This window comes from Danio aesculapii, chromosome 5, assembly GCF_903798145.1.
Source record: "Danio aesculapii chromosome 5, fDanAes4.1, whole genome shotgun sequence".
Lineage (NCBI taxonomy): Eukaryota > Metazoa > Chordata > Actinopteri > Cypriniformes > Danionidae > Danio > Danio aesculapii.
The window spans coordinates 45,084,338-45,109,907 of record NC_079439.1 but is presented as its reverse complement, the minus strand read 5'-3'; the positions used below and the strand labels follow the sequence as shown (position 1 = coordinate 45,109,907).

Here is a 25,570-nt window from a genome sequence, read left to right as displayed (position 1 = left end):
TTATTTTTGGTTAATTTGGACCCAAGAAATGGAGGAAAAACTAGTGTAAATTTGGCAGCACGACCCCTGTCTTTTTGACGTGTAATGTGAGAAATACCACAACCGGATTGAATAAAAAATAAAAAGAAAAGTTGAGGAGAAATTGCCAATTCCTTTCAAAAGGCCAGGTGAGCAAAATAAGTAAATTTTCTACCCTTCTAAAGGCTTCTTTCTCATTATGTAGTTAATAATAAAAGATATACTACGTAACCTTGTGTTGTTTCCATGTCACTTCTCGCGTGTGTTTGGTTGTGAGACGTAGTTTGCACACCGAGACAAAAGTTGTCGTCGATTCTTCTATTGTAAAGTCACGCAGCGTGAAACCCCGTCGCTGATCCATCTTGCAGTGTAAACAAAGCACCGACAGAAAACCACTGCAGATAGTCATGCAGTGTGAAAACATCTGCGCACACTACTTTGAAAATCGTGCAGTCTGAAGTCGGCATAAAGGAATTTTCACGACGACTGTAGTCGAAAAGGACAAAGTGAATGTTTATTCAGCTATACTCAAGAACATATCCCAATATACAGTACAAATAAATAAAAATAGTAAGCAACATCATGAAAAGCTCACATAAAAAATGCACATCACCCTACAGTTATGCATTACAAACAGATTAATAAAGAATAATAATAATAATAGTACACCGCTGTACAGTTCACTGTTGTAAGACAAAATGAGACCTGCCCTAACACATTACACACCAAACTTTGTGACATTAGAGCTCAAATGAGACTAAACGGAAGGGTTATTTGAATTGTTTTTCAATAGTAAATGTACCCAGCAAAAGTGAACTGTACACAAAGTCAATACATAATCCTGCATCTGTATATAAAACACGTGCAACCTGCAAAATATTATTTATTTACCAATTCTGAACAAGCCCTAACAAATGTCTTTGGTTCATTCAATGTTGTCAGTAATATGACTAATACGTAGTGTACATTAGCTTCAAAATTCATGTTCACAAACAAATGTAATAAATTAAACGCAGTAAGTAGAGAATTTTACGTACCAAAGGTAAACGGTAACAGACAGTAAAACACTGAATGCTTAACTACTAATAGGACATTGTGCATTTTGTGCAGACAGAAAAACCCACACAAGCCCATACTGTAAAATGATTTAAGAAGTGTTTTTTTAAAGCCTAACACTGCCTTGTCTTCTCAGGTGCCTTTAAATCAATGGTCTCAACTCAATTCCTGCACAGTTTAGCTCCAACCACCTCCAACTCACACCTGCTTATCAGTCTCCAGTAGTCTTGATCACCTTGATTAGTTGGATCAGCTGTGTTTGATTAGGGTTGGAGCAAAACTGCAGAGCTGCGGCCCTCCAGGAGTCCAGTTTGAGACCTATGCTTTACATGTTTGTGTATTTTGACTTTAAACATCTAGGCACTTATACAAAATGTATATGTATTAAAAGAAAAACGTTAAAAATGGCTTAGAATTTAAAAATCCATGTACCTCGCTATCATATTGATAAATACTGACTGTTCCAGAGTCTTCAGTGGCGTGTCTGTGACTCTAAGAATGAAGAGGGTGGTCTGGGCAGGGGTGAGAGTGCCGGTAGCTGGTAATGAAAAGTGCAGCCTGATGCCACCAGTAGAACATCAATACCACCAGTATGTGCCAGACCTGATGACTGGAGCCCAGATAATTCAGCTGACCTGAGATTACAAGGACAGCATGAAAGTGTTAGATAACTTCTCTGATGAACGTTTCTCAATCAGCAGTGCGAGTAGATATTCAATAATGCAATACATTGTGTCGTTTCACGGCTCTCTAAATTGCTTGATTCTGATTGGTCAATCACAACATTCCAAGGTCTGTTATTCGTGAATATCTGTAGCTGTTTGCTTTCAGAAATGAGAATTAAATTTATGCACAAAACTGGAGTATCGAATAAAAGACGTGCGAATAAAGCAGCGTTTACATCCAAGTCAAAGAACAAAATCGTCACTTCCTGATTATCTGGCGCCAAATATCAACAGTAAAAACAGAATTTGCTGCAGTAGGAGGAGCTGCGTCAATCTTTTCTTTATTTAATAAATGACTAGCGCCTCAGAAGACGATGCCAACACACAATGAATGCGTGGTGGAGTTGGAAGCCATGATGCAGAGCACAGATACTCTTGATTCTGGAGGTCATTAATAATATAATAACACTAATACTTAAATGGTAAGGTTTATCTATTTACTGCTGGTTTATCTATTTACAGACATTTTTATCATCACATGATCTCTTATAACGAAATCACATGACCTTTTTGTAATGCACATACTGGAATTTGTTCGGTAAAAGTGTTTCCATCGTAGTTTATGTGCATTTTTCTTATCGGATAAAAAGTTTACCCTACTCAGTTATATTCTACATTTTCAAAATTTGCACCTTGGCTTCCATCAACCGTTTTTCATGCGCACACCTAAAATGTGCATTAAAAATAGTTGGATGTAAACATAGCTACTGATAAGATGAGACTAATAACACAATCTCATCCAGGTAATTTAAATCATCTTGACCAATTCTGAAAATATTCGAATACACAGAAAACACATTTATTTTATGTTACTACATAGATTATTAGCAAATCCAGATTACTCCATTTTTAGCAATTTTCAGATTTCATGTTTTTATGTTGTGCATTGAAGAGTCTAAATCTAAATGACATTGTTAATGGAAATTAATAAAACTGGTGCTTTTTATTATTATTATTTTTTACAATGAGTATTAAAGTTTTCAAAATAGCTGATTTTGATAATAGATCATAATAAATAAAACTCATTTCTAATAACTGATTTATTTTATCTTTGCCATGATGACAGTAAATAATATTTGACTAGATATTTTTCAAGACACTTCTATACAGCTTAAAGGGACATTTAAAGGCTTAACTAGGTTAATTAGGTTAACTAGGCAGGTTACAGAAATTAGGCAAGTTATTGTATAACGATGGTTTGTTCTGTAGACAGTCGAAAATATATATAGCTTAAAGGGGCTAATAATTTTGACCTTAAAATGGTGTTGAAAAAATTAAAAACTGCTTTTATTGTTTTAAAATAAAACAAAGACTTTCTCCTGAAGAAAAAATACTATCAGACATACTGTGAAAATGTCCTTGCTCTGTTAAAAAAAAAATCATTTGGGAAATATTTAAAAAATAATAATAATTCGTCACCTCAGACTTATAAGATTCTACCTGACATTTTTGTCAAAATTGAGTTATTCACATATTCTTATTAAATTATAACTTATTTACATTATGTGATGTTTTTTTTTTATAAGTTGTTAACATTTTAAGACTTTATTTATTTAAAAAACAAAAACGGTTTCATCTACAAAGTCGAGCTCTAGCTTGGCTCTATAAGGTTCTTTCTGTGAGCCAATCAGCATTTCGAATGCACGCACAAGGACCAATCAGTATCAGCTTTCTTTGTCATTCCGCCGGACTGCTCCGTTGACAGCAGGAAAGAAACAAGAAATCAGAATAAATACAACCGCACCACACAAAATTGATAAGAAACCTCTCTGTTGTCTATTTTATAGATGATCTTGTCAAGGACAGCAGTCTAAATTCTACCCTTTAAAGCGTTCTAAATTCCAGGTTCGTTAGTTTTTTCCCCATTTTTTTTGTTTTGTTTTTTAATTACAACAATAAATAAGACCATATTAATTACATTAAATTAACATCTGCACTGGATAAAATATTTAGCACAGCCTTGTATGCTTCATTTGAACATGAAAAAAATATTCATCCTAAAACATGCAATAAATGTTATAGAAAGCAATAATTTAACTTTCTCAAACATCAACATAATGTTACAACACCAATTTTTTATCAAATTAATAATCAGACATTGTATTTCTTGAACAGTATTGCTTCAATGAATGATCTTTTCATTCATCCTATAATTCCAAGCAGAAAATGACTTATTAGAATTAAAAGCTTCTATCTGCATTTGCCCTGTTTTTTTGTACCCAATTTGCAAATTTAGGAGAATTTTGATAACTTACATTTAGATCTTCTTTTTATTCTATTTATTTCTATATATCTCTTTTACAATGTAGATTGTGTCAAAGCAGCTTAACATAGAAGATTAGAGTAAATTGAAACAGTTCAGTTTAGTTCAGTTCAGGTCAGTTCAGTGTGGTTTAATTTTCACTGCTGAAAGTCCAAACACTGAAGAGCAAATCCATTAATGTGCAGCTCCACAGAGTAGAGGGTCTCTGTCGTGTTAATGTATACACACATATAGAACTGTTACACACATATTGTTTGCTATATGGAATGCTAAAACTTTGAAGCTCAATATCTCAATATCATTTAGAACGCAGATAGAACCTTATAATTCTAAGGCAACGATTTGCCTGTCACAGCACTGTTCTTTCCTGTTTTGCCAACTAGGTTAGTGTAGGCTGGATCCATTTTGTTACATTTTACTTTCAATTAAAGAGTTAGTAAATTATTACAGCTCAGACCACAGTTATGTGTGTAATGTAATGGTTTACTTTTGTGGCAGGTAGTCATGGCCTGTAATAAACAGGGTAATGTACATTATTACTAATTACTGTATGGTCATCTAGAAGTACATTATTCCTTACATGATGTAATGATACTTATTTTGTGGGTACTTTAAAAATACTGTGAATATTTACCTAAACATACACTTCCTGACAAAAGTCTTGTCGCCGATTCAAGTTTTAGAAACAACAAATAATAACTTGACTTCTAGCTGATCATTTGGTATCAGAAGTGGCTTATATGAAAGGCAAAGGCCTTTAGATTATGTTTATTTTACCACAATAAAATATGATCATGCCTTGATTTGTAATTATTTAATTAGGACAGTAAGGTCTGACTTTGCTTAGACAAAAGTCTTGTCACAGAAATGCTGTACAGCATAGAATATAAAGTCATGGTGCAGTGGAAAAATAATAATATTGTGTATGACCCTCATGAGCTTGGACGACTGCATCCATACATCTCTGCAATGACTCAAATCACTTATTAACAAAGTTATGTGAAATGGAAAAGCTTTCTTGCAGGACTCCTAGAGCTCATCAAGATTCTTTGGATTCATCTTCAATGCCTCCTCCATCTTACCCTAGACATGCTCAATAATGTTCATCTCTGGTGATTGGGTTGGCCAAAATTAGAGCACCTTGACCTTCTTTGCTTTCAGGAACATTGATGTGAAGTATGCAAGTATATCCTGCTGAAGAATTTGCCCTCTCCTGTGGTTTGCAATGTAAGGGGCAGCACACATGTCTTGATACCTCAGGCTGTTGATGTTGCCATCCACTCTGCAGATCTCTCGCATGCCCCCATGCCTAATGTAACACCAAACCATGATTTGACCTTCACCAAACTTGATTGATTTCTATGAGAATCTTGGGTCCATGCGGGTTCTAATAGGTCTTCTGCAGTGTTTGTGATGATTGGGATGCAGTTCAACAGATTGGAAAATCTACCCTTAGCCACTTTCCAAATGATCAACTAGAAGACATTGCTCTTCAGTGTTTGAACTCTCAGTAGTGATTTTTAAACCACACTGAACTGAGCTAAACTGAACTTAAACACTACAAACTGAACTGCACTGTTCCTATTTACTGTGACCTTTTATGTGAAGCTGCTTTGACACAATCTACATTGTAAAAGCGCTATACAAATAAAGGTGAATTGAATTGAATTGAACACATGTTATTTTTTGTTGCTCCTACAACTGGGATCGATGACAAGACTTTTTTCAGGTAGTGTATAAAAAGCTTTTTAGGAAGTCAGATTGTTGTAAACGGCTGTTTTGCATCGAAAAAATGATATCATATGCACAAGTGGGAGTTTAGTTGATTAAGGGAGGTGTGGCCTTTGGCTTATTCATTCACTCCAAACAACTTCCTTATTGGGTACAATATCAAAGTCAACACATGCTGTCATGTCAGGATGCTATGATTTCGATTTTGGCTTCTAACGATTATGAAAAAACGTCAAGATTAAACGTTTATCCCATCATATAGCACCTTTCCAGTTGTACACATTTGTTGCTCTGCAAAGCCGAGTTCCACGTGAAAATGACTAATAGCATGTACTGTAATGTAACGTTTGCAGCACGACTGCGCATCATTCACTGATGTACATTCGAATCATCCATGTTTTTAAAAAGTGCGAAAGAGCACATGCTGTTGTGTGTGTGCGCGCTCAGCCTCAGAGACGAGCAGAGCACACACATCTAGAGTCATCTTAATGTGAGTGCTTTAATGGTCGAATACATACAAATTTGTATCAAAACGCTGTGTTTAGTGATTATTCATATTAACCCGCATTTGTGTAATAAACAAACGAGTTGAGAATCAAAAGACACGTCAAAGTGAAACCATTAATCAGAACAGCGCTGCTCTTTAAGTGACGCGCAATGTTCCTGCTGCTGACTGTTTTTATCATTAATCAAACAACCAAAGGAGAAAATCACTCACTGCTCTTGACTGAAGGACTTTTGTAGCTATCATTAAAGTTTTTTATCTCACAGTGAAGATGCTTAAAGTACAGTTTGTTTCATATTTTTATTATATTCCTTATGCAGGGAGGAAAATAACTGTATATATATACAGTTGTAGTCAGAATTATTAGCCCTCCTGAATTATGAGCCCCCCGTTTCCCCCCAACTTCTGTTTAATGGAATGTTTTTTTTTAACCCATTTCTAAACATAATAGTTTTAATAACTCATTTCTAATAACTGATTTCTTTTATCTTTGCTATGATGACAGTACAGAATATGTTACTAGATATTTTTCAAGATACTAGCATTTAGATTAAAGTGTGATTCAAAGGCTTAATTGGGGTAATTAGGCAAGTCGTTGTATAACAGTAGTTTCTTCTGCAGACAATCAAAAATATATATTGCTTAAGGGGGGCTAATAATGGTCACCTTAAAATTGTTTTAAAAATATTTGAACCTGCTTTTATTCTAGCCAGAAAAAAAAATCCTTTCTCTAGAAGTAAAAATATTATAGGAAATACTGGGGAAAATTCCTTGCTCTGTTAAACATCATTTGAGAAATGTTTATTAAAAGAATTCATAGGCGGGCGAATAATATTGACTTCAACAGTAATTGTTTTGAATGACCATGATTAAAATTATGTGATCAAAAATAATCAAAATAATCGTGATTATGATTTTTCCCATAATCGAGCAGCCCTACATTAAATACAGCTTCTTATTGGGGTATAGGAATGCATTTCATTTACCTGGAAAATACCGCTCTGGAACTTTGGACATGTAGAAGACAATAGCAGCTACAGCAAGTAAATACATGATCAGCACTTTGGGAAGAAACTCCTACAAAAGAAAAAAAAAAAAGTTACTTACATTTTTTTTAAAAATGTTACACATATAAACAATATTACCATTACTACCATGGTTTCTGTTCAAATGGGTAAAGATACAGTTAAAAATAATAATGACAATTATGTTATAGTTATTTGTATTATATTTCTCACTATAGCTGTTACTTATGAATGTACATGAAAATACATCAAATAAAACTATTTAAAAACAAAACAAACATATCCAGGACCTATATACCAAATAAATACATGTTCTCAAGCCTTTTTAGAATTATTAACAGCTGGCAAATAAAACTGGCAAATAACATTGTTTCACAAACTCGCCAATGCCATTTTTTACTAAACTTGTACTTAAGCATTTATTTTACAGTTTCTATTTATTAGTATGTTATCAGTAATACTAAATATAAATTTACCACATTTTACTAGACTATTAAATATCACAATACTATTAAAATAATTACTTGTTTGTTTTAAATAAACAAATAATTATACAGAAAAATAAAATCAAATAGATTGACAGACAGACCGATAGATCAACAGATAGAGATTTAGACAGACAGACCAATAGATAAACATATAGACAGAGAGACAGTCAGACAGATAGACAGACAGACAGACAGACCAACAGGCAGACAGATAAACATACAGAAGGACAGACCAATGGATAGACGTACTGTAAAGACGGACAGACCGATAGACAGACAAATAGACTAATAGACGGAGACAGATAGACCAATAGACAGACAGACAGACAAATAGACCAACAGATTGACATACAGACAGTCAGTCAGTCAGAAAGACACACCGACGGACAGACCAATAGATAAACATACCGACATATATAGACAGACAGACCAACCGACCAAAAGAAAGATAGACAGATAGACAGACAGACGAACAGACATGTGGACGCACAGATAGACAGGTCGATAGAAAGACAGACAAATAGACCAATAGATAGACATACTGTATAAACCGACAGTCCGATAGACAGACAAATAGACTAATAGATATACATAGACAGACAATGAGACAGCCCAATTGGTAGACAGACAGAAAGACTGACCAATAGATAGACATACTGTATAGACAGACAGAGAGATATATATATATACGAGCAGTGCGATGTGGCTGTATATCAGTACTGGTGGGAGGCGTGCCTTAGGATCCACCAGTGACGATATACAGCCACATCGCACTGCTACAATTGCTTTTATACAACAGTTAGACAGCATAATCATGTATATTAAAAAAAGAAAATCAAACACGGAGAGTCTAAAAATAATTTTCACCAACGTCACTTCAGAGCTAGTATTTGAATAATTCCCAAGCGTAATATCTAAAGTGATGACAAAACAGGTGATTTTGCTCACATTTTAAGATTATAAGGCTGAACGCCATGAAATGCCATCAGTCTACAGAGATATCTCCCTACAATATTACAGTCTACAGTAATAGACTGGAACGCCGACACGCTGCCTCTCTGAAATTATAAATATTTAAAATAGGCACAATCCTTATAAACAAACTGCATAGTTGCAATCTAAACAACAACATTCTTTAATAAAAAAAGCCTTAAAAGTACATTTTGTTGTCCAACAGCTGCAATATTTGTCAAACTGTAGCGTCCTCTGCTGCTCATCGCTGTATGTGTGCAGAGTAATACACAAGGGTGACGGGTTAAGAGGCTGGAAGAGTGCTGTTGTTTGCAGACTATTGCACGGCTATAACCAGACAGAACTGTTGTATGTATGCATGTATGTATATATATATATATATGGATGGATGGATGGACAGGTGGACACAAAGATAGACAGGCCGATAGACAGAGAAAGACAGACAGACAGACAGATAGACAGAGATACATATAAACAGAAATACAGACAGACAGAAAGATTAATCCTGAATTATAAAAACTAAATGAGCGTTGGTGTTTGAGTTACCTGGACTATTTGTGAACGGAAGCCCCCGCTGATCCAGATCCAGTGAAAGGTGGGGATTAGGCCATATCCTGCTACAGCACAGAAAAGAAGAGAGCGCAGCTTCTGCCACTTCTTGCTCAAGTAATGAGGGTGAATCTGGGCGAAGAAAACTGCCAACATCATGGCCAGAACGGTTACCAGATACACCTGCCGCCAGTACTGCAAACACCAGACACAAAACAACATTAAGCACACACAAGTCATCACAATGTGCACAACACACATACAGACACACACACAAAGTAAATCACTCACACCAGGAAAAAAAAAAGCAGTGGAGAAAGCGGTCTCTCTCTCTTGGGGCGCTTGGCTGATTGAGTAGTCATCCAAAAAGCAAAGCTAAACACTTGGCAGGGCGAGAGTGGCGATGGCTCACCCACGTGTGAATGTCATATGGTGGGGAACAGGAGTGACGGAGTGGGTCCACGAACACGGCCATCTGCTTTGGGCTGGAGCAGATTTCTGCCGCATTCTGGGGCACAATAAGCCAGCACTTCCAATATGTGGGGAGAACCATGTGGAGCCGCGTGGCCAAAAGCGCTGGTGCTCGGAAAACAGCAAGTGGGAATGGAGGGGACGAGAGCAAACAGCTTGCTCAGGATATCCAAGCTCCAAAAAAACTGCACCACAATCTTGAAACAAAGAAGATTCTGCGCCAAGCGGCACCTCGCCGCTTTTAAACAGGCAGCACAAAGCTGCTCCACAGGGGTCCATTGTGCAAACTAGCAGGAAAGGAGGAATAAACTGTCGTACAACATTATGGAAGATGCTCTAGCACTGTGTTACAGTAATCTCACGGGGAACGTCAACTCGCGACAGCTCTCAGTGTGCGCACTTACAACTTTCTCATGTTCATACCATTCCTCACTTTTAAAGGGACAGTTCAAGCAAATATTACAATTCAGTACAATTCAGCCATCAGTGACTCGGTTTTTTTTTGTATGTTTAACCCTTTCATGCTTGAATTATGAAAAACATTATTTAGATTTTTTTTTATTATTTTTATAACTTTAATATGACACTAAAACTGAAATCTATTTTAATTTTTTACAAAATTTTGTATTATTTAAAAATTGTTTAACTGTCCACATACGTGAACACCATGCATCAAAGGTTTAAAATGGGACATAAAGACATAGCTGACAATATGCAATATTGTAGGTTTTTTAATGTCCTGTTAATCTATTCATATCAGCTCATTTATTAATAACAATAATAGTAAATTATAATAACAATAAAACACAAATTGTAGAAACAATAATAACAGTAGTTATATATGCAGTTGAAGTCAGAATTATTAGGCCCCCCTGAATTATTACCCCCGTGTTTATTTTTTCCCCAATTTCTGTTTAACGGAGAGCAGATTTTGTCAACATATTTCTAAACATAATAGTTTTAATAACTCATGTCTAATAACTCATTTCTTTTATCTTTGCCATGATGACAGTAAATAATATTTGACTAGATATTTTTCAAGACCCTTCCATACAGCTTAAAGTGACATTTAAAGGCTTAACCAAGTTAATTAATTTTAATAGGCAAGTTAGGTTAATTAGGCAAGTTATTGTATAACCATGGTTTGTTCTGTAGTCTACCGGAAAAAAAAAAAATAGCTAAAAGAGGCTAATAATTTTGACCTTAAAATGGATTTTTTTTTAAAAAATTAAAACTGCTTTTATTCTAGCCAAAATAAAACAAATAAGACTTTCTCCAGAAGAAAAAATATTATCAGACATACAGTGAAAATTTCCTAATTTTAGGGGGCTAATAATTCTGACTTTAACTGTATATGCAGAAACATTTGTAGTATGGGTATGCTATTTTCTGGCACATACTCATCATTGCTGTCACTGTCACTGCCACTGTCCTCTGAAATATTCTGTTATTCTGTACTGACTTCTTGACCTTTTCTTTCCCTGATTAGAAGGCAAATGCAAATTTGTTTCCATATGAACATGTAAAATTGCCATTTAATGCTGTAATATGTCATTTTTAATGACTTTTTATGTTGATCTATTTGTTAAATGTCTGTTTTATTACAATACAAGACAATTTATAACATCTTTGAAAAATAGATTAGATTTACTAGCAGGTTACAGAAAAAAGGACTTTTATGCAATCTGACTCCTCTGTTGCATGACGACCGCATACACGGACAGTTGTTTTTTTGGTGAATAAAAACTACATTTTTCCCTAAATTTCATTTGATAAATTACTAACATATTCATCACACTTTACTGTACATACTGATATTTTTTTATCTCAATTGACTTCCTTGAATAAAAGTTTTTCACAGCATTTAGCATACAGCCATCACTGTCAGCCATCTTGGATTAATGACGTCATCAAGCACAGAATACCTGGAATGCAAGAGAGTAGCCACTGTGACAATATTCCTGACACTGCCCTCAAGTGGTTTGGAGAAATCACCATGATTAATGAACCTTAAATCAAGTTAAATTAACTGTCCATAAATGTGGACACCATGCATGAAAGAGTTAAAATAGAGATCATGATTAGCGTACAAGTCAACTAAAAACAATAAAAATTATTATTTTTAATAACTTTTTATTATAAATTCTGACAAAAAAATTGACAAAATCAAATTAATTTATGAAAGATTCAATAACTCAAAGACGTCATGTGTAAACAAATGTTCCCTTCAAACAAATGCAAATCACAATTAGCTATAATTAAGACCTTGTGGGTGTATTTTTATCTATCAAACCTGAAAAAAATTATCCTTCATTCCATTCCAAAACTCCTTGACATCCATTGTTCAAGATAATTTTAAAAATATGAAGTGTTTCTCTAAATACAACAAATGTCAGAAGGCTCTTATATTGTAAAGAATCTCCTTAGGCTGTTTAAAATATTTTCTTTTTTGAGAAGACTGAAATGAATACAGGTTTTAAACGACATGAGCATGAGTAAATGATGACAGAAGTGTTTTATATCTTCCAGTCACAAAAATCCATCTGATAGGAAGACATTTTTAATTTAGAAAGTTAAAACCTCGTTAATCTCTTTACTAAATGCACAGTCTCTCCGTGTGGCACACACACACCAGACTGTTTTCCCAGGGAATAGGTGAACTCTTGCTCGGTATCTGTTGCACAGGTAACATATGCCCACAACAAAAGCAGGCCAACCATCTGCTGCTAGAGACCACTGAGGGACGATGCACCTCAAGCCACCTAATTAATCTACCCCTGTCCACATTGGCCATAATCGTCTATCGCACACAGTGAAGAGCCCCTCCGCGTCATTCTTATGAAACCCTATGTGTCCTACTTGGCTCAAACTCTACCCATAAACATTTATTACCTCACTTATTAAGTTGTAGGAAGTGTATCCTCAGCATCACCCACATCTGTACCTCTAATGAGCCAGAAGGGTTTAGTTCAGGATTCATTACTGTGCCCAAAGTAAAATATACCTTTTTATACTAATGATGCACTCATTCACACTGACCACAATAAATGCTCACTTGCTGCTACACAATGACTTTTCCATCAGTATGCAAATGCATAATAGATACTGTAGCAATTCAATTACAGTGTAATACAATTTTTTTAAAAGTGTAAAGCTATTTATTTGCATTTAATTAACGCAATAAGAAATACTTTGCTATTTATTAAAATCAAAAATGGATGCTGGCTTATTGAGACATTACCTGTCCATATCCCTAAAGCCCTAAACTAACCATATTGAACCTGCTGATCAGGAAAGGTGTCCTTGAAGATCTGGGAAAGGAGCCAGTTGTGGCCAAATCACCACCTCGGGTATGCTTTAGTTTACTAATAATTCAGTGACCCAGAGTCAATTATTCTGTTTATGCAGTAAGGATGTTGATCATATGTTGTATTAAAAAAATAGTTTTTCAGCTTTTCTCCCTAAACTGCTCTCGTGTGTAGGACTAATGTTATACCAATCTAATCTCAGCATTTGTTACTAATTACAACATATAATTTTCAGGGATGTACTGAGAACCTGTTTTTAATTTTTTGGACCGGTATATAATTGGGTCAATACTGGACTACCGATAAGCAACAGGTAAAATGGTATTATTTACAATACTTGTGCTGCTTTGTTGTATACGTAAGTGTTAATAGCGAATCATACTAACAATATATATTCTTACAATATAACTAACATTTAAAAAAATGCTATTTTATTAGCAATTTAAAAAATCATGTCATATTTAAAAAAAAAAAATAAAATCAATGATCATACTAACATAAATATTTAATAGAGATTTTTTTCTGAGCTAGTTAAATCTAAACTAACTTTAAAACACCATGAATGACTGAAAACCTTGGCAGAAAATTGTATTCTTATTGACTATGGTGCATTTTCTCTCTTGTCTCCAAGTATTCCTATTTATTTTTTAGCTCTAGGTTCACCTAACAGCACCTACTGAAGAGGTAGGGGTGAAGATTGTAAAAGCCCTATCTGATTAGATTTGGATAAACAACCTATGCACTTTTCTGCAATATAGATATTGAATATGCTATTATGACGCTAACGATATTTATTGATATATTGTGCAGCCTTACATCACCTATCCAAAATTTGTCTGACATACATGTGACATCCATGCGCATTTGTGGGGTGTGTACCAGTCCATCCAAGCAATGGAAGCACACCACATCAAATTCCAATTACAGGCCAAATAATCTAAATTTCAATTTTATTTTTGTGAAGAATTCCTTTCCAAGTTTAAATGCAATAGAGAAAGATGGGATCAGAAAAAGGCAGACTAAAACTCCAATCTGTTTTCTGAGCTAGTATAAACAGCCTTTGCTAACAAAATGGGATATGTACAGAGAGAAAATACACTATTATCATTTTATGAGCTTGCGTTATTACACAATGCAAGCTCAGAAAATAAAAAAACACCCTAATTTTTTACACTTAATTATTTCAAATGCTGGTAGGTAAATTGGAAGACTGAGGTTTGCGGGAAATTTCTTAAATCATTTAAATCCCTAGCAACTTGTGTTCTAAATGTCAGGTGTGTGGTGGATGAGATGTGACTGAAGCAGCATCTCTTGCACGTACATTATTGCAGTAGAAAGCGTAGAACACTCCTGGAACATAACAGCCTATGATTCCAATGGAGATCCCTGCATAATCCAGTGCCATCCAGCGGCGGCTGGTTTTCTCCGAGCGATGGCAGCAGAACAGGTGAAAGCCCACAGAACACAGCATGCACACCTGAGCAGAAGATGTGAAGTGTTTAGATACAGATCATTTTGTAACTTGACATTATTTCAGTTTAGCTGCATTTACATTAAATATGCTTCAGATGTGATCAATTCTGTGTATGTTGGAAGCAAAACCTTTTTTTTTTTTTTTTTTTACAAGCCACATGTATTTGTTTAAGTTATAGCAGACTTTTAATACCTGTACAAGGGATTCTTGTTGTTTTAATAAATAAATAAATTAAATAAATAAATTAAAAACTACAAAAAGTACACAATAACAATTCGTCACATCCAAAAGCTATTAGGCAAAGGTAGTATGATCAAACAATAAACTAACAATATACTATTCATGTAAACACTGCCGTTTTGTTTTTAACCACTTTTAAAGTACCCAATTAAAAAACATTTACATTATTTTCCAATTTTAGGCTAGCAAGTAAAGCATTCTATAGTTCCTTTCACAGAGAAGACAGATTGACCAAACAAGGTCTTACAATTTGAAACAAGACAATCACCATTGATAGCTGCTCGTGTGTTTACTCTGTGAGAGGTCTCACACCTACTGATTAGCTCAGAACACAGCAATGGTACATGACTTTCAAAAAAAATTTTTAATTGAAGTTTGCCATGATAAAAACCTCATCAAAATTAAACCAATTTAGACTTGGTTTGACTTTCTTGAAAATATTTATAACCTGGCTATCAAATTTTAAATTCTTGACTAGAATTATGCCAAGATATCATGAATTCATTTACTTTATTCTTAAACTGCACCTCAAATTTACTCCTTTCATGCCTATTTTGTATGGAGAAGCACACAGAAACTGTTTTCTTAACATTTAGTTAAATTATACAACTCAACCCATCTTAAAATACACTTTAATGGCCAAGTCAGTTTATCACCTGCCAGGCTAGGTGTTTTAGCAGACACACAGATGTATGTATCATCTATATCAGCAAAAAAGGATGGAGATAAATGTCATTTGCTTTTCATTTATACAAAAATATTACTGCAAAAACCATTGGTTTTAACAAACAGAACTTAGAACCTGCAATTTTACTAAAAATAAAAACCAAGAAAGAACCAGCTGAAAAAAAAAGAAAATATTCAATACCAAAAATGATCTTTGCCACTGTTGCTGATCTAACATCTTGTACAACATATATTTATTTTCAATTAATGATTCAGCAATTCACACATAAAACTGGCACGTTTCATTACAGGTGGTAGGGGTGGGCAATATGACCTAAAATTAATATCACGGTATTTTTTCATCTTTTGAACGGTGACGGTATAATATCATGGTATTACTTTCAATAGCAAAATAATATACATCTCAAGGAAGAACGAACAAAAGAAAGTCTCACTTCTATCGCTCTTTAAAAGTTTTGGTTTGGGTCATTGTAAATGCTCAGTCTCGTTATGAGCTGATCTTCATTTCTCTGTGTTGGTGGAATAAAGCAGGCGAGTCAGCCGCACCAATTTATGAGCAGACAGAGCAGGATTCTCATGATGACCACCGGCGCAATTCCGCTCTTTGTTATGAGCCGTAGTTTCAGTGTAAACTTAGTAAAGGTGAGTTTCTTTGGCGATGATGTGTACAGTGTTAGATTTTATATTTAGCGGACATTTGCGCTGAACACGCGGTGAATGCAACGCATCGAGATTCTGGCACCTTCTCCGAAAACACTTGATTGATCTCAGCTGGCGGATCAACATTTACCCTCAAGTCATGATCGCTGTAATCTGCGCCATTATTATTATTATAACTTTAGGTGAGGTTTGCAAACCTGTGCACTTTTCACTCTTCAGCCGTTTGCATTTACTGCAGTAACAAAAGCTCCCTGTTATCTGACAGCGGGAAGCGTTGAGTGACTGACTGCTAATATGAACCAATACACCGGCAGGGTAGAGCGATTCAGCAAGTTTTTAGAGAAAATCAAATCAGATTGCACTACAACCATTATATTCAGACACACAAATGCTCCCAAATATATTATGAGGGCGCATAGATTAAATTTCGGGCGCTCATGCGACCAAAATGGTTGCAATTTCGAGCCCTGTAGTATGAGGAAATGTATTCAGACCACAACTAAACATTTGAAGAAAATTGAATGCCTTATTATTTAGAATTAGCAATTATTGATGTAAATGCAGCCATTCAAGGCGCATAATTGATTTATTACGGTATTGACGGTATTAGAAAATCCATGTCGTGGCGCAATGTCACACCGGTGATGACTATGACACCGGTGTACTGCCCACCTCTAACAGGTGGATCATTTTTGAAAACTTATTCAGTGACTTAATTTAATTAGAGTCTTAAATTATTAAATAATTAATGGTTGTTTGTCGCCATCTATTGGTTACACAATGTAATTGCTACAACACAGCGTCAAGTTCCATTAAACAGTGATTTTAATCTTTACCATCAACATCAGTTTATATGTGAACTATAAACTGTTCTCTTAGTACGTCTGTGTTATTTAATTGTTTGTAACTAACTAAAAAAAAAAGTGTAAAAACGGTACCTCTCTCGATCAAATGCAGATTTGGATGCAGCGATTCAAAGGATTAATAAACATACGCAAATCATTATCAATCATGTTGCGCGGGTTTGAATTGAGATCAAAATCTTTTAATGTTTAATTATGTGGCTAACACTGAATGCATTATTGCAGGCTAAACAAACAGTGGCAGAAAACACCTTTAATTGATAACCTAGGAAAGCATTTAGGTCCCACCACAACTTTTTCCATCATCATTATATTTTACAGGGAAGCCAAAATGCTTTCATACGCATGATTTGAATGATGTGGGAGATGAACTCTCTGCAATTGTTATATATGTTGGATTAACCTACAAAAAAGTTATTAATCCACGGGTCACGTGCGTTTCGAACTGTGGGTTGTGATCCGTACGGATCACGGATCAAACATGATCTGTTACACCCCTAATACCTGGTAGTTAACAACTGAGGTCTGTTTTTCGAACCTTATAACTGATCTCTAGCTAATTTGGTTCTTGTGGGCAGATCTATCGATCCTCAAAATCATGATCAGCAATGCAACGAATGGCTGACGGCACAGCAGTGTAATGACATCATCTGATTAATATTCAATTATCAATGTGAGCAATGTGAGCAAAATTACATCAAATTCGTAGTAAATGGTTTGTTAAATATGATACGCAATAACTTTACACCTTTATTGTGAACTGCAGGGTTTACACTTACATCTGTCAAGAGTATTTAGCAATTTATTTAGTTTTATATTTAGTGCGGATTTTCTTTATTATAGTAGCCTAGGCCAATGTCTATTATCATACACAAATTGTACTAAAGCTGGTACCCTAAACTAGCACACGTTCATATCTATTATGTCCATATAAATAAATGTTCTTCTATTTGAATCCTTTGGGGAAAATCACCCCATGACAGTCTTTGTAGGTTTATTTTAGAGTGCAGAAGTTATATTTACATATATATATATTTTTAACTCATATATATATATATAATTTTTTAACCTTCTTTTTTTCCCCAAGTGTATATAACTACTACTGTAAGAAAATATCAGAATTTGGTACATATTTTTAGTACTACCTTTGCTTGAAATTACCCGATCTAATCCAGTTTATATGAAATAAGCTGCTGCTCTTGAGCAGGTTTGAGCTACCAGAACTGTTGCTATGACAACAACTCTTGATTGAGTTTTGAAGAACGAAACGATCCTGGACTGAGTTGAATTGTCAATTTCCAAATCCAGCTAACTGAATAACCCAGGTACGATGAAAGGACCCCTGAACCGCAATCTTGAAGGATGGTTATGTACATTGTTGGGTGTTCAACAGTGGGCCAAGTACACACACCTGAGGTACTCCCATGTTATCAAGACACATGGCTGAGATGACCTCAACCCTTTGATATTTACACATTGCTCTTGCCCAAATGAGACCACTGTAAGGCTTCCACTGACATTTTAAATTTACTTAATTTATTTAGTAAAATAGTGATTAACAGTGTCAAAGGCCTTCTTTGGGTTCAGGAACACTGAACTGACCACACATCCTTTATTCAATGTGTCTATTATGTTTTCAAGCAATCTATTGTAAGGAATCTATTGTATGTATTAGAGCAATCTAATATAGTGGTGAGCCACACAACTACAGTTGAGCCAAATACAACAAAATCATATGCACAGTTTTCAGTATACAATACCAAAGCTCACATGACAAACGTATGCAGCCAAACAAAGATGCTATAATTATGTCTTTATGAGAGAATAAACGAGCGTGGTGGTAAAGGCACTTTGCCTAATCCTGATGCTTTAGAGAATGGCTGCCAAGGAGAGAAGCTGCCATTTTTGTCTATTACCGATGGCACAAGAGCAGCCGATAACAGATCTAGAATTAGATGGGCCTGAGTTTAGGTGATAAAATCATAAGTTTCAACTCTAATCCCTGGCAACAGTTGATGTGGAATGCCTGCTATCAAAGGCCTTCAACAGTCCAAGGATCATATGGAGACTTTTGATTAAGTGTGTTGATCTAAAATCTTCTTTTTTTTAAACAGATGGAGCAGATCCAAGCAAGCAAGCATGGTTAGAGATGATTTGTTTGTTGTGCCAAAATCTTTACCCACATTTAACTACTTTATTAACTACTAGTTTATGTACTACTGCCATTTAACTGCTCAAATTTTCTACCTAAACATGAACCATACACTGTGAGGACACAAGAAAAGCAGACATACCTGGAAGCAGAAGAGCCCTATGGAGTAGATGACATAGTCCTCTCTGGATGCTCCTAACATAGGCAGCACTGCCAACAAGTCATAAACTCCCAGTGTGAAGAACAGGAAGAACCCTAACAGATGACTCCAGATATTTACTGTCTCATTGGAAAGAATGAAAATGCTAAAGATAAAGAAAAGATTATATCAGGTGTGTAAATAAACATTTCTCACAATAGCTGTAATTCTGTTATTCTCGCTCTTCTGTTAAGATCAGCAAATAATTTACATCCGATGACATTGCGCCACAATATTTGTTCTCCGTTTGAAGGTGGTTATGAGTAAAGGATCTGCGCTTACCTTTTAATGCACAGTCTTGAGGTCAGATAGGCTCTGTAGCCATCAGTGATATAAGGGTTTTCGCGCAGGAATCCCGGCACCTGCTCATAAGTGTACAGGCGGATTCCTCTGGGCACTAGAACTGGCCAATACTGATAACTGCCCAACTCAATGTACTGGGTGTTCTTCAGCACCTTTGCTGACGGCATGATGATAACGTCACCTAGTCTCACACCCAGAGACCTGCAAACACACAGTTTTCTGGATGAATGATTACATAAATATTGTTCAGTACTTAAGATAGTCCTGACTGTTTTCTTTTGTGCATGATACATTTTTTTTGTTAGTACATTTTTCCAAAGGAACTTGAACTTCTGTCTGGTGTGCTTATTCCCCCTTTCATGATAAACAAAATCACAAACCTATTAAAAACGAGTTCTTTTTTGTTATTGATCAAAACAAATATACTTGGACATTTACAGGCATGTTATGGAGGACTAAACCTGCAAAAACGGCAATAAATAAATACTCAAATAAAAATTCCTGCATAAATGGAACAATAAATAAATATGCAATTACATATGTAAATCACAAACTCCTGCATAGATAAATATATAATTAATTAATAATTTAATAATAAATAATTAATAATAATAAATAATTAAACAAACTACACGAATGTAGTGGAAATAAGAAAATGCTAAACTGAAAATCAAACGTTTATTCATTTTTGAACATAGTTTTATATGTATTTTTCCTCAGCTCAGCCTGCTAATGAGAGGATGTCTATTAATTATGCATTTATTATGCAGGAATTTGTGGATTTTTATATTTGTTTATTCATTTATTTGCATATTTGTTTATTTATTTATTGTTTTATTTATGCAGGGAGTAATGGATTTATTTAGTCATTTATTTGTTCATTTGCGTATTTATTTATTGTTTTATTTATGCAGGGATTTATTTATCTACTTTCTCATTTATTTGCATATTTATTTATTTATTTATTGTTTTATTTATGCAGGGATTTATTTATCTACTTTCTCATTTATTTGCATATTTATTTATTTATTTATTTATTTATTTATTGTTTTATTTATGCAGGCATTTATGGATTTATTCACTGATTTATTTGCATATTTATTTGTTATTTTATTTAAGCAAAGATTTATGGATTTATTTACTGATTTATTTGTGTATTTATTTATTTATTGTTTTATTTATGTAGGGATTTATGTATTTATTTAGTCATTTATTTGTTCATTTGTGTATTTATTTATTTATTGTTTTATTTATGCAGGCGTTTATGAATTTAATTACTGATTTATTTGTTTATTTGCATATTTATTTATTTGTTATTTTATTTAAGCAGAGATTTATGGATTTATTTCCTGATTTATTTGCAAATTTATTTATTGTTTTATTTATGTAGGGATTTATGGATTTATTTAGTCATTTATTTGTTCATTTGTGTATTTATTTATATAGTTTTATTTATGCCGGAATTTATGGATTTATTTACTCGTTTATTTGCGTTTTTATTTTAATTAAAAAAATGTTATGCAGGCATTTATGGATTTATTTACTGATTTATCTGTTTATTTGCATATTTATTTAATGATTTATTTATTTATTGTTTTATTTATGTAGGGATTTATGGATTTATCTAGTCATTAAATTGTTTATTTGCGTATTTATTTATTTATTTATTTATTGTTTTATTTATGCAGGGAGTAATGGATATATTTAGTCATTTATTCGCTCATTTGCGTATTTATTTATTTATTGTTTTATTTATGCAGGGATTTATTTATTTCCTCATTTATTTGCGTATTTATTTATTTATTGTTTACTTATGCAGGCATTATTGATTTATTAACTGATTTATTTGTTTATTTGCATATTTATTTATTTGTTATTTTATTTAAGCAGGCATTTAAGGATTTATTTACTGATTTATTTGTTTATTTGTTGTTTTATTTAAGCAAAGATTTATGGATTTATTTACTGATTTATTAGCGTATTTATTTATTGTTTTATTTATGTAGGGATTTATGGATTTATTTACTGATTTATTTATTTTCATATTTATTTATTATTTTATTTAAGCTGGGATTTATGGATTTATTTACTGATCTATTTGTGTATTTATTTACTTTTTGTTTATTTATGCAGGCATTATTGATTCATTTACTGATTTATTTGTTTATTTGCATATTTATTTATTTATTATTTTATTTAAGCAGGCATTTATGGATTTATTTACTGATTTTTTTTTTTTTGCATATTTATTTATTTATTATTCCACGCATTTATGGATTTATTTACTGATTTATTTGTTTATTTGCTTATTTATTTATTTATTTAATGTTTTATTTACGCAGGGATTTATGGATTTATTTACTGATTTATTTGTTTATTTGCGTATTTATTTAATGTTTTATTGACGCAGGGATTTATGGATTTATTTACTGATTTATTGCTTTATGTAGGGATTTATGGATTTATTTACTGATTTATTTGTTCATTTGCGTATTTATTTATTTAGTTTTATTAATGCAGGCATTTATGGATTTATTTACTCATTTATTTATTTATTTATTTATTTATTTATTTATTTGCGTTAAGGCAGGGCAATAATTCAATATCAATATATATTGCAATGTCTTTTTTTTTTTCAATAACGGTGAAATGATTTTTAAACCAATTTCCGGTATTTCGATATAAATTTGCATATATATATATATATATATATATATATATATATATATATATATATATATATATATATATAAAATCTTATACATTATCACTTGTCACTGAATGACGGTCAAGTGTCACTTGCGTGATGACGTACATCACAGACTTGCCAGCACTCAGCAGTTGGTTAAGCTCCTTCACGAATAAACAAGCTTCCACAAGTAAGAATGCGGACAAAATAGTTTATAAGAGAGGAAAGATTAATGAATGAAGTGGTGTGGAAGAGGTTCTTCTTTTTAGGTTTCGATAAACTTATAGTTTCGGTGCTCTGCAGCTTCAAACCAGCTATGTCAGAAGAGAAGGCAATGAAGCAGATGGCTATGAGGACATATTTATCAGGAATCTGATTATTGCAAAGCTGATGAAAAAGAATTTTATGTTAAACCTTTTTAATTTAATTGGGTAATTAAACACAAATATAAATAGACAGATAGAACCCTTAAACGATGTTCAAGATGAAGAGCAACCAGAAGTATGAATATACTCAAACAACTCTTTTCTATTGCAAATATTAATGTAGCCTATACTCTTTTTGATTTTTTTTTTATTCTTATAATTATTATTCTTTTTTACGATGTGGATGTCATAATTGTAAGATTTTGGTATTATTTTGATTGCTAAATATTCAGCATATACAAAAAAAAAAAGAAAGAAAACAAACCATCTCTATAAGCTGAGTCTGATAGTTTTATTTACTTGATAGTTTATTTCACATTTCTTGTTTGTAAAGGCTAAATACAAATAAAAAGTGAACATAATTTTTTTTTTACTGTTTTTATTATTTTTTTTTTAAAGTTGTAAGAGCCTGGAGGTATTATAGACTTTGGAAACTCAGTTTGTAGACATCTGTGGGTACAGACATCCATTGTATGCGTTCTTGGCAGTTTTTTCCTGGCTTTTTAATATTGTCCATATTTATACCAGAATTATATCGTATCGACCGAAATTAAGAAATATATCGTGATATAAATTTTTGACATATCGTCCAGCCCTAATTTGCGTATATTTATTTATTTATTGTTTTAGCCGGTTTCGTCCTCTTTAGTTAGCAGTAGTTTAGAAAATAAAACACTAAAGAGCTTTTAACTTGAATTATTATTGAACCAATAATAACTGAAGTGCACTTTTTTTCAGAAATGTAAATTATGTAAAGAAAACTAAATAAATACAATTTTAAATATAAATCTTAAAAAAAAAGAAAAAAAAAATCATCACAAACCACCACAAAACACCAAAGGTATAAAAATCCAACCAAATTCGTAATATAAATTAAATAAATATTAATACTAAATTAAAAACCTAATATTACTATTAGGTAACTAGCTTTAAAAATCGAACTAAAAATAGATACGAAGAGCCTCCTAGTTATTTATTTATTAATTTACATGTACTGTATAAATATCAGTGGTAACGTTAGGTTCAAGCATATAGTGTATGTCTTGCTCGTGTTAACGTTGCTGGCTAAACGGTTAGCTTGTTATGGAAAATACATAGGAAACCACAGGAATACCAATTTCGCCTTAGAACGAAAAATGTAATACAATAACACATTCCGACGTCCTCACACTGTGTCCAACAAGTTCCTAAACCTTTAGGCAAAATACGAAAACACACAACGTATTAACCTGCTAAAATAAACGTTACCAAACTTATACTGAAATAAAAGCAATAATCTAATAACTTGCCCGATAGCCTTTATCACAAGAAAATCGCTGTCACTGTGATGTATCTAAAATTGATAACAGCTAAATGCTAAGCACATCTATGTAACGTTCGTTGTTTGGGTTTTTTTCCAGAAACGGATTTAAATATTCATTTAATCCTAAATTTAAACTTACGTCACTATTGATCAGATAAAGGTCTTCATTGAAGAATCCGCGTTTGTGTCTTTGTTTTCAATAGCCCATATTCAGAGTCATGTTAGCCCGGTGAGAGCGGCAGGAAGTTGTGCTGTTACTAGCTGCTAACAAGCTAATCGAGAGATTACTTGATGTCACATGTAACCTGAGGCATTAATCCTTCTACCTGCTCTCAGGCGATTTCTTTATCAGTCATCTCACATTTTAATTTGATAATAAATATTATTTGATAATAACTTAAATTTAATAAAATATCTAATTATTATTTTTATTATGCAACCAGAAATGGGTTTACACTGTTTCTTATATTGATTTATCTTATTTACTAAATGTAATTACTGGAAGTGTTTGGAAATACCAGCTGCAATAGACTAGCATCCATGCAGTTTTCATAGCGTTCATTTCATTGACTGTCTTGAGACCTGTAGGTGGCAACTTCTGGCAAGCTGCTGTCAGCACGTTTTGAAGAAGACATTCTTCTTTCATAAACATCTCAGGTGTAATCTTGTGTGATACTCCTCTGGGGCTAGAATCACACTTAATCTTCCCTCAGCTATTACACCCAAGATAATTACCTTCTCAAGTAGGAGTGTGTTCTTCATTAGCACTCCTAATTCACCTTTCAGCACTTCACTCTTCAACAGGCTGTCATCAGCACTGCCAAGGCAATTTGCCTGACTGCAGCAAATCTACCATGTCAGCGAAAGATTGCCATTACATTTTTTTTTGTTCTAGTGTCTTTTAACAAAGACCCTTTAAGGCAAATGGAATTCTATAGTCTTTGCTTTTGTCTTTTAAATGGTCATGTCACAAAATGTCTTTTTGTCCCTAAGAAATAATCAGACTAATAACAAATAATCAGCATTTGATAGCAACAAATGCTATAGGGTAGGCCTACCTAATAAAAATGTTCAACATGTTTTTGTGACCTATTAGCTAGCAATTAGGACACTAGTTTGAATTTGTTAAACCAGCAACTACTGTCAGCCATTTCCTACAGTTTATTTTTATTTAAATTTTGCTTTGAGCATTAACACATATTTCATTCAGATGTCGTCCATACGACTCAGTTTTGTATGACATTAATTTATAGCTATCATTAATTTCCAGTAGTATAGTATCTGGATGCAGCCTTTTTGATGCAAGCTGAGATTGCATCACTCAGCGATTCAATGTCAGACACAATGCACTCAATGGAGTGAGTGACGTCACTGTGACCGGTCGGGTGAGGGGTGGGGTTAGGTGGGCGCATAAAAATCCATTGGATGCAGCTCAGATTGCACTGCACCAGGTCTGCATCTAGA

At 33.6% G+C, this 25,570-nt stretch overlaps 1 protein-coding gene across 2 annotated transcripts; it reads right to left on the bottom strand.

Annotated features, from left to right (window-relative positions):
• Positions 1-906: 906 nt before the first annotated feature.
• paqr3a (progestin and adipoQ receptor family member IIIa) lies at positions 907-24,364 on the bottom strand. 2 transcript variants are annotated; one of them, XM_056458287.1, is made up of 7 exons: positions 24,246-24,364; positions 19,669-19,890; positions 19,330-19,492; positions 14,433-14,588; positions 9,330-9,527; positions 7,285-7,375; positions 907-1,709 (listed from the first exon to the last, which is right to left on the bottom strand). In XM_056458287.1, the coding sequence occupies exons 2-7, from the start codon at positions 19,854-19,856 to the stop codon at positions 1,567-1,569; spliced, it is 939 nt and encodes a 312-aa protein (XP_056314262.1). In that variant the 5' UTR covers positions 19,857-19,890; positions 24,246-24,364; the 3' UTR covers positions 907-1,566. The 2 variants fall into 2 exon arrangements, with proteins under 2 accessions (XP_056314262.1, XP_056314263.1); XM_056458288.1 differs by having other exon boundaries at positions 24,251-24,364.
• Positions 24,365-25,570: the final 1,206 nt, after the last annotated feature.

Excerpts from the sequence above, each read along its gene's own strand:
- paqr3a (XM_056458287.1), bottom strand. The coding sequence starts at position 19,856 with ATGCCGTCAGCAAAGGTGCTGAAGAACACCCAGTACATTGAGTTGGGC. Across the intron at positions 7,376-9,329 it reads TCCGTTCACAAATAGTCCAG|GAGTTTCTTCCCAAAGTGCT; the intron begins GTAACTCAAACA and ends TTTCTTTTGTAG. Across the intron at positions 1,710-7,284 it reads TCCAGAGCGGTATTTTCCAG|GTCAGCTGAATTATCTGGGC; the intron begins GTAAATGAAATG and ends TTGTAATCTCAG.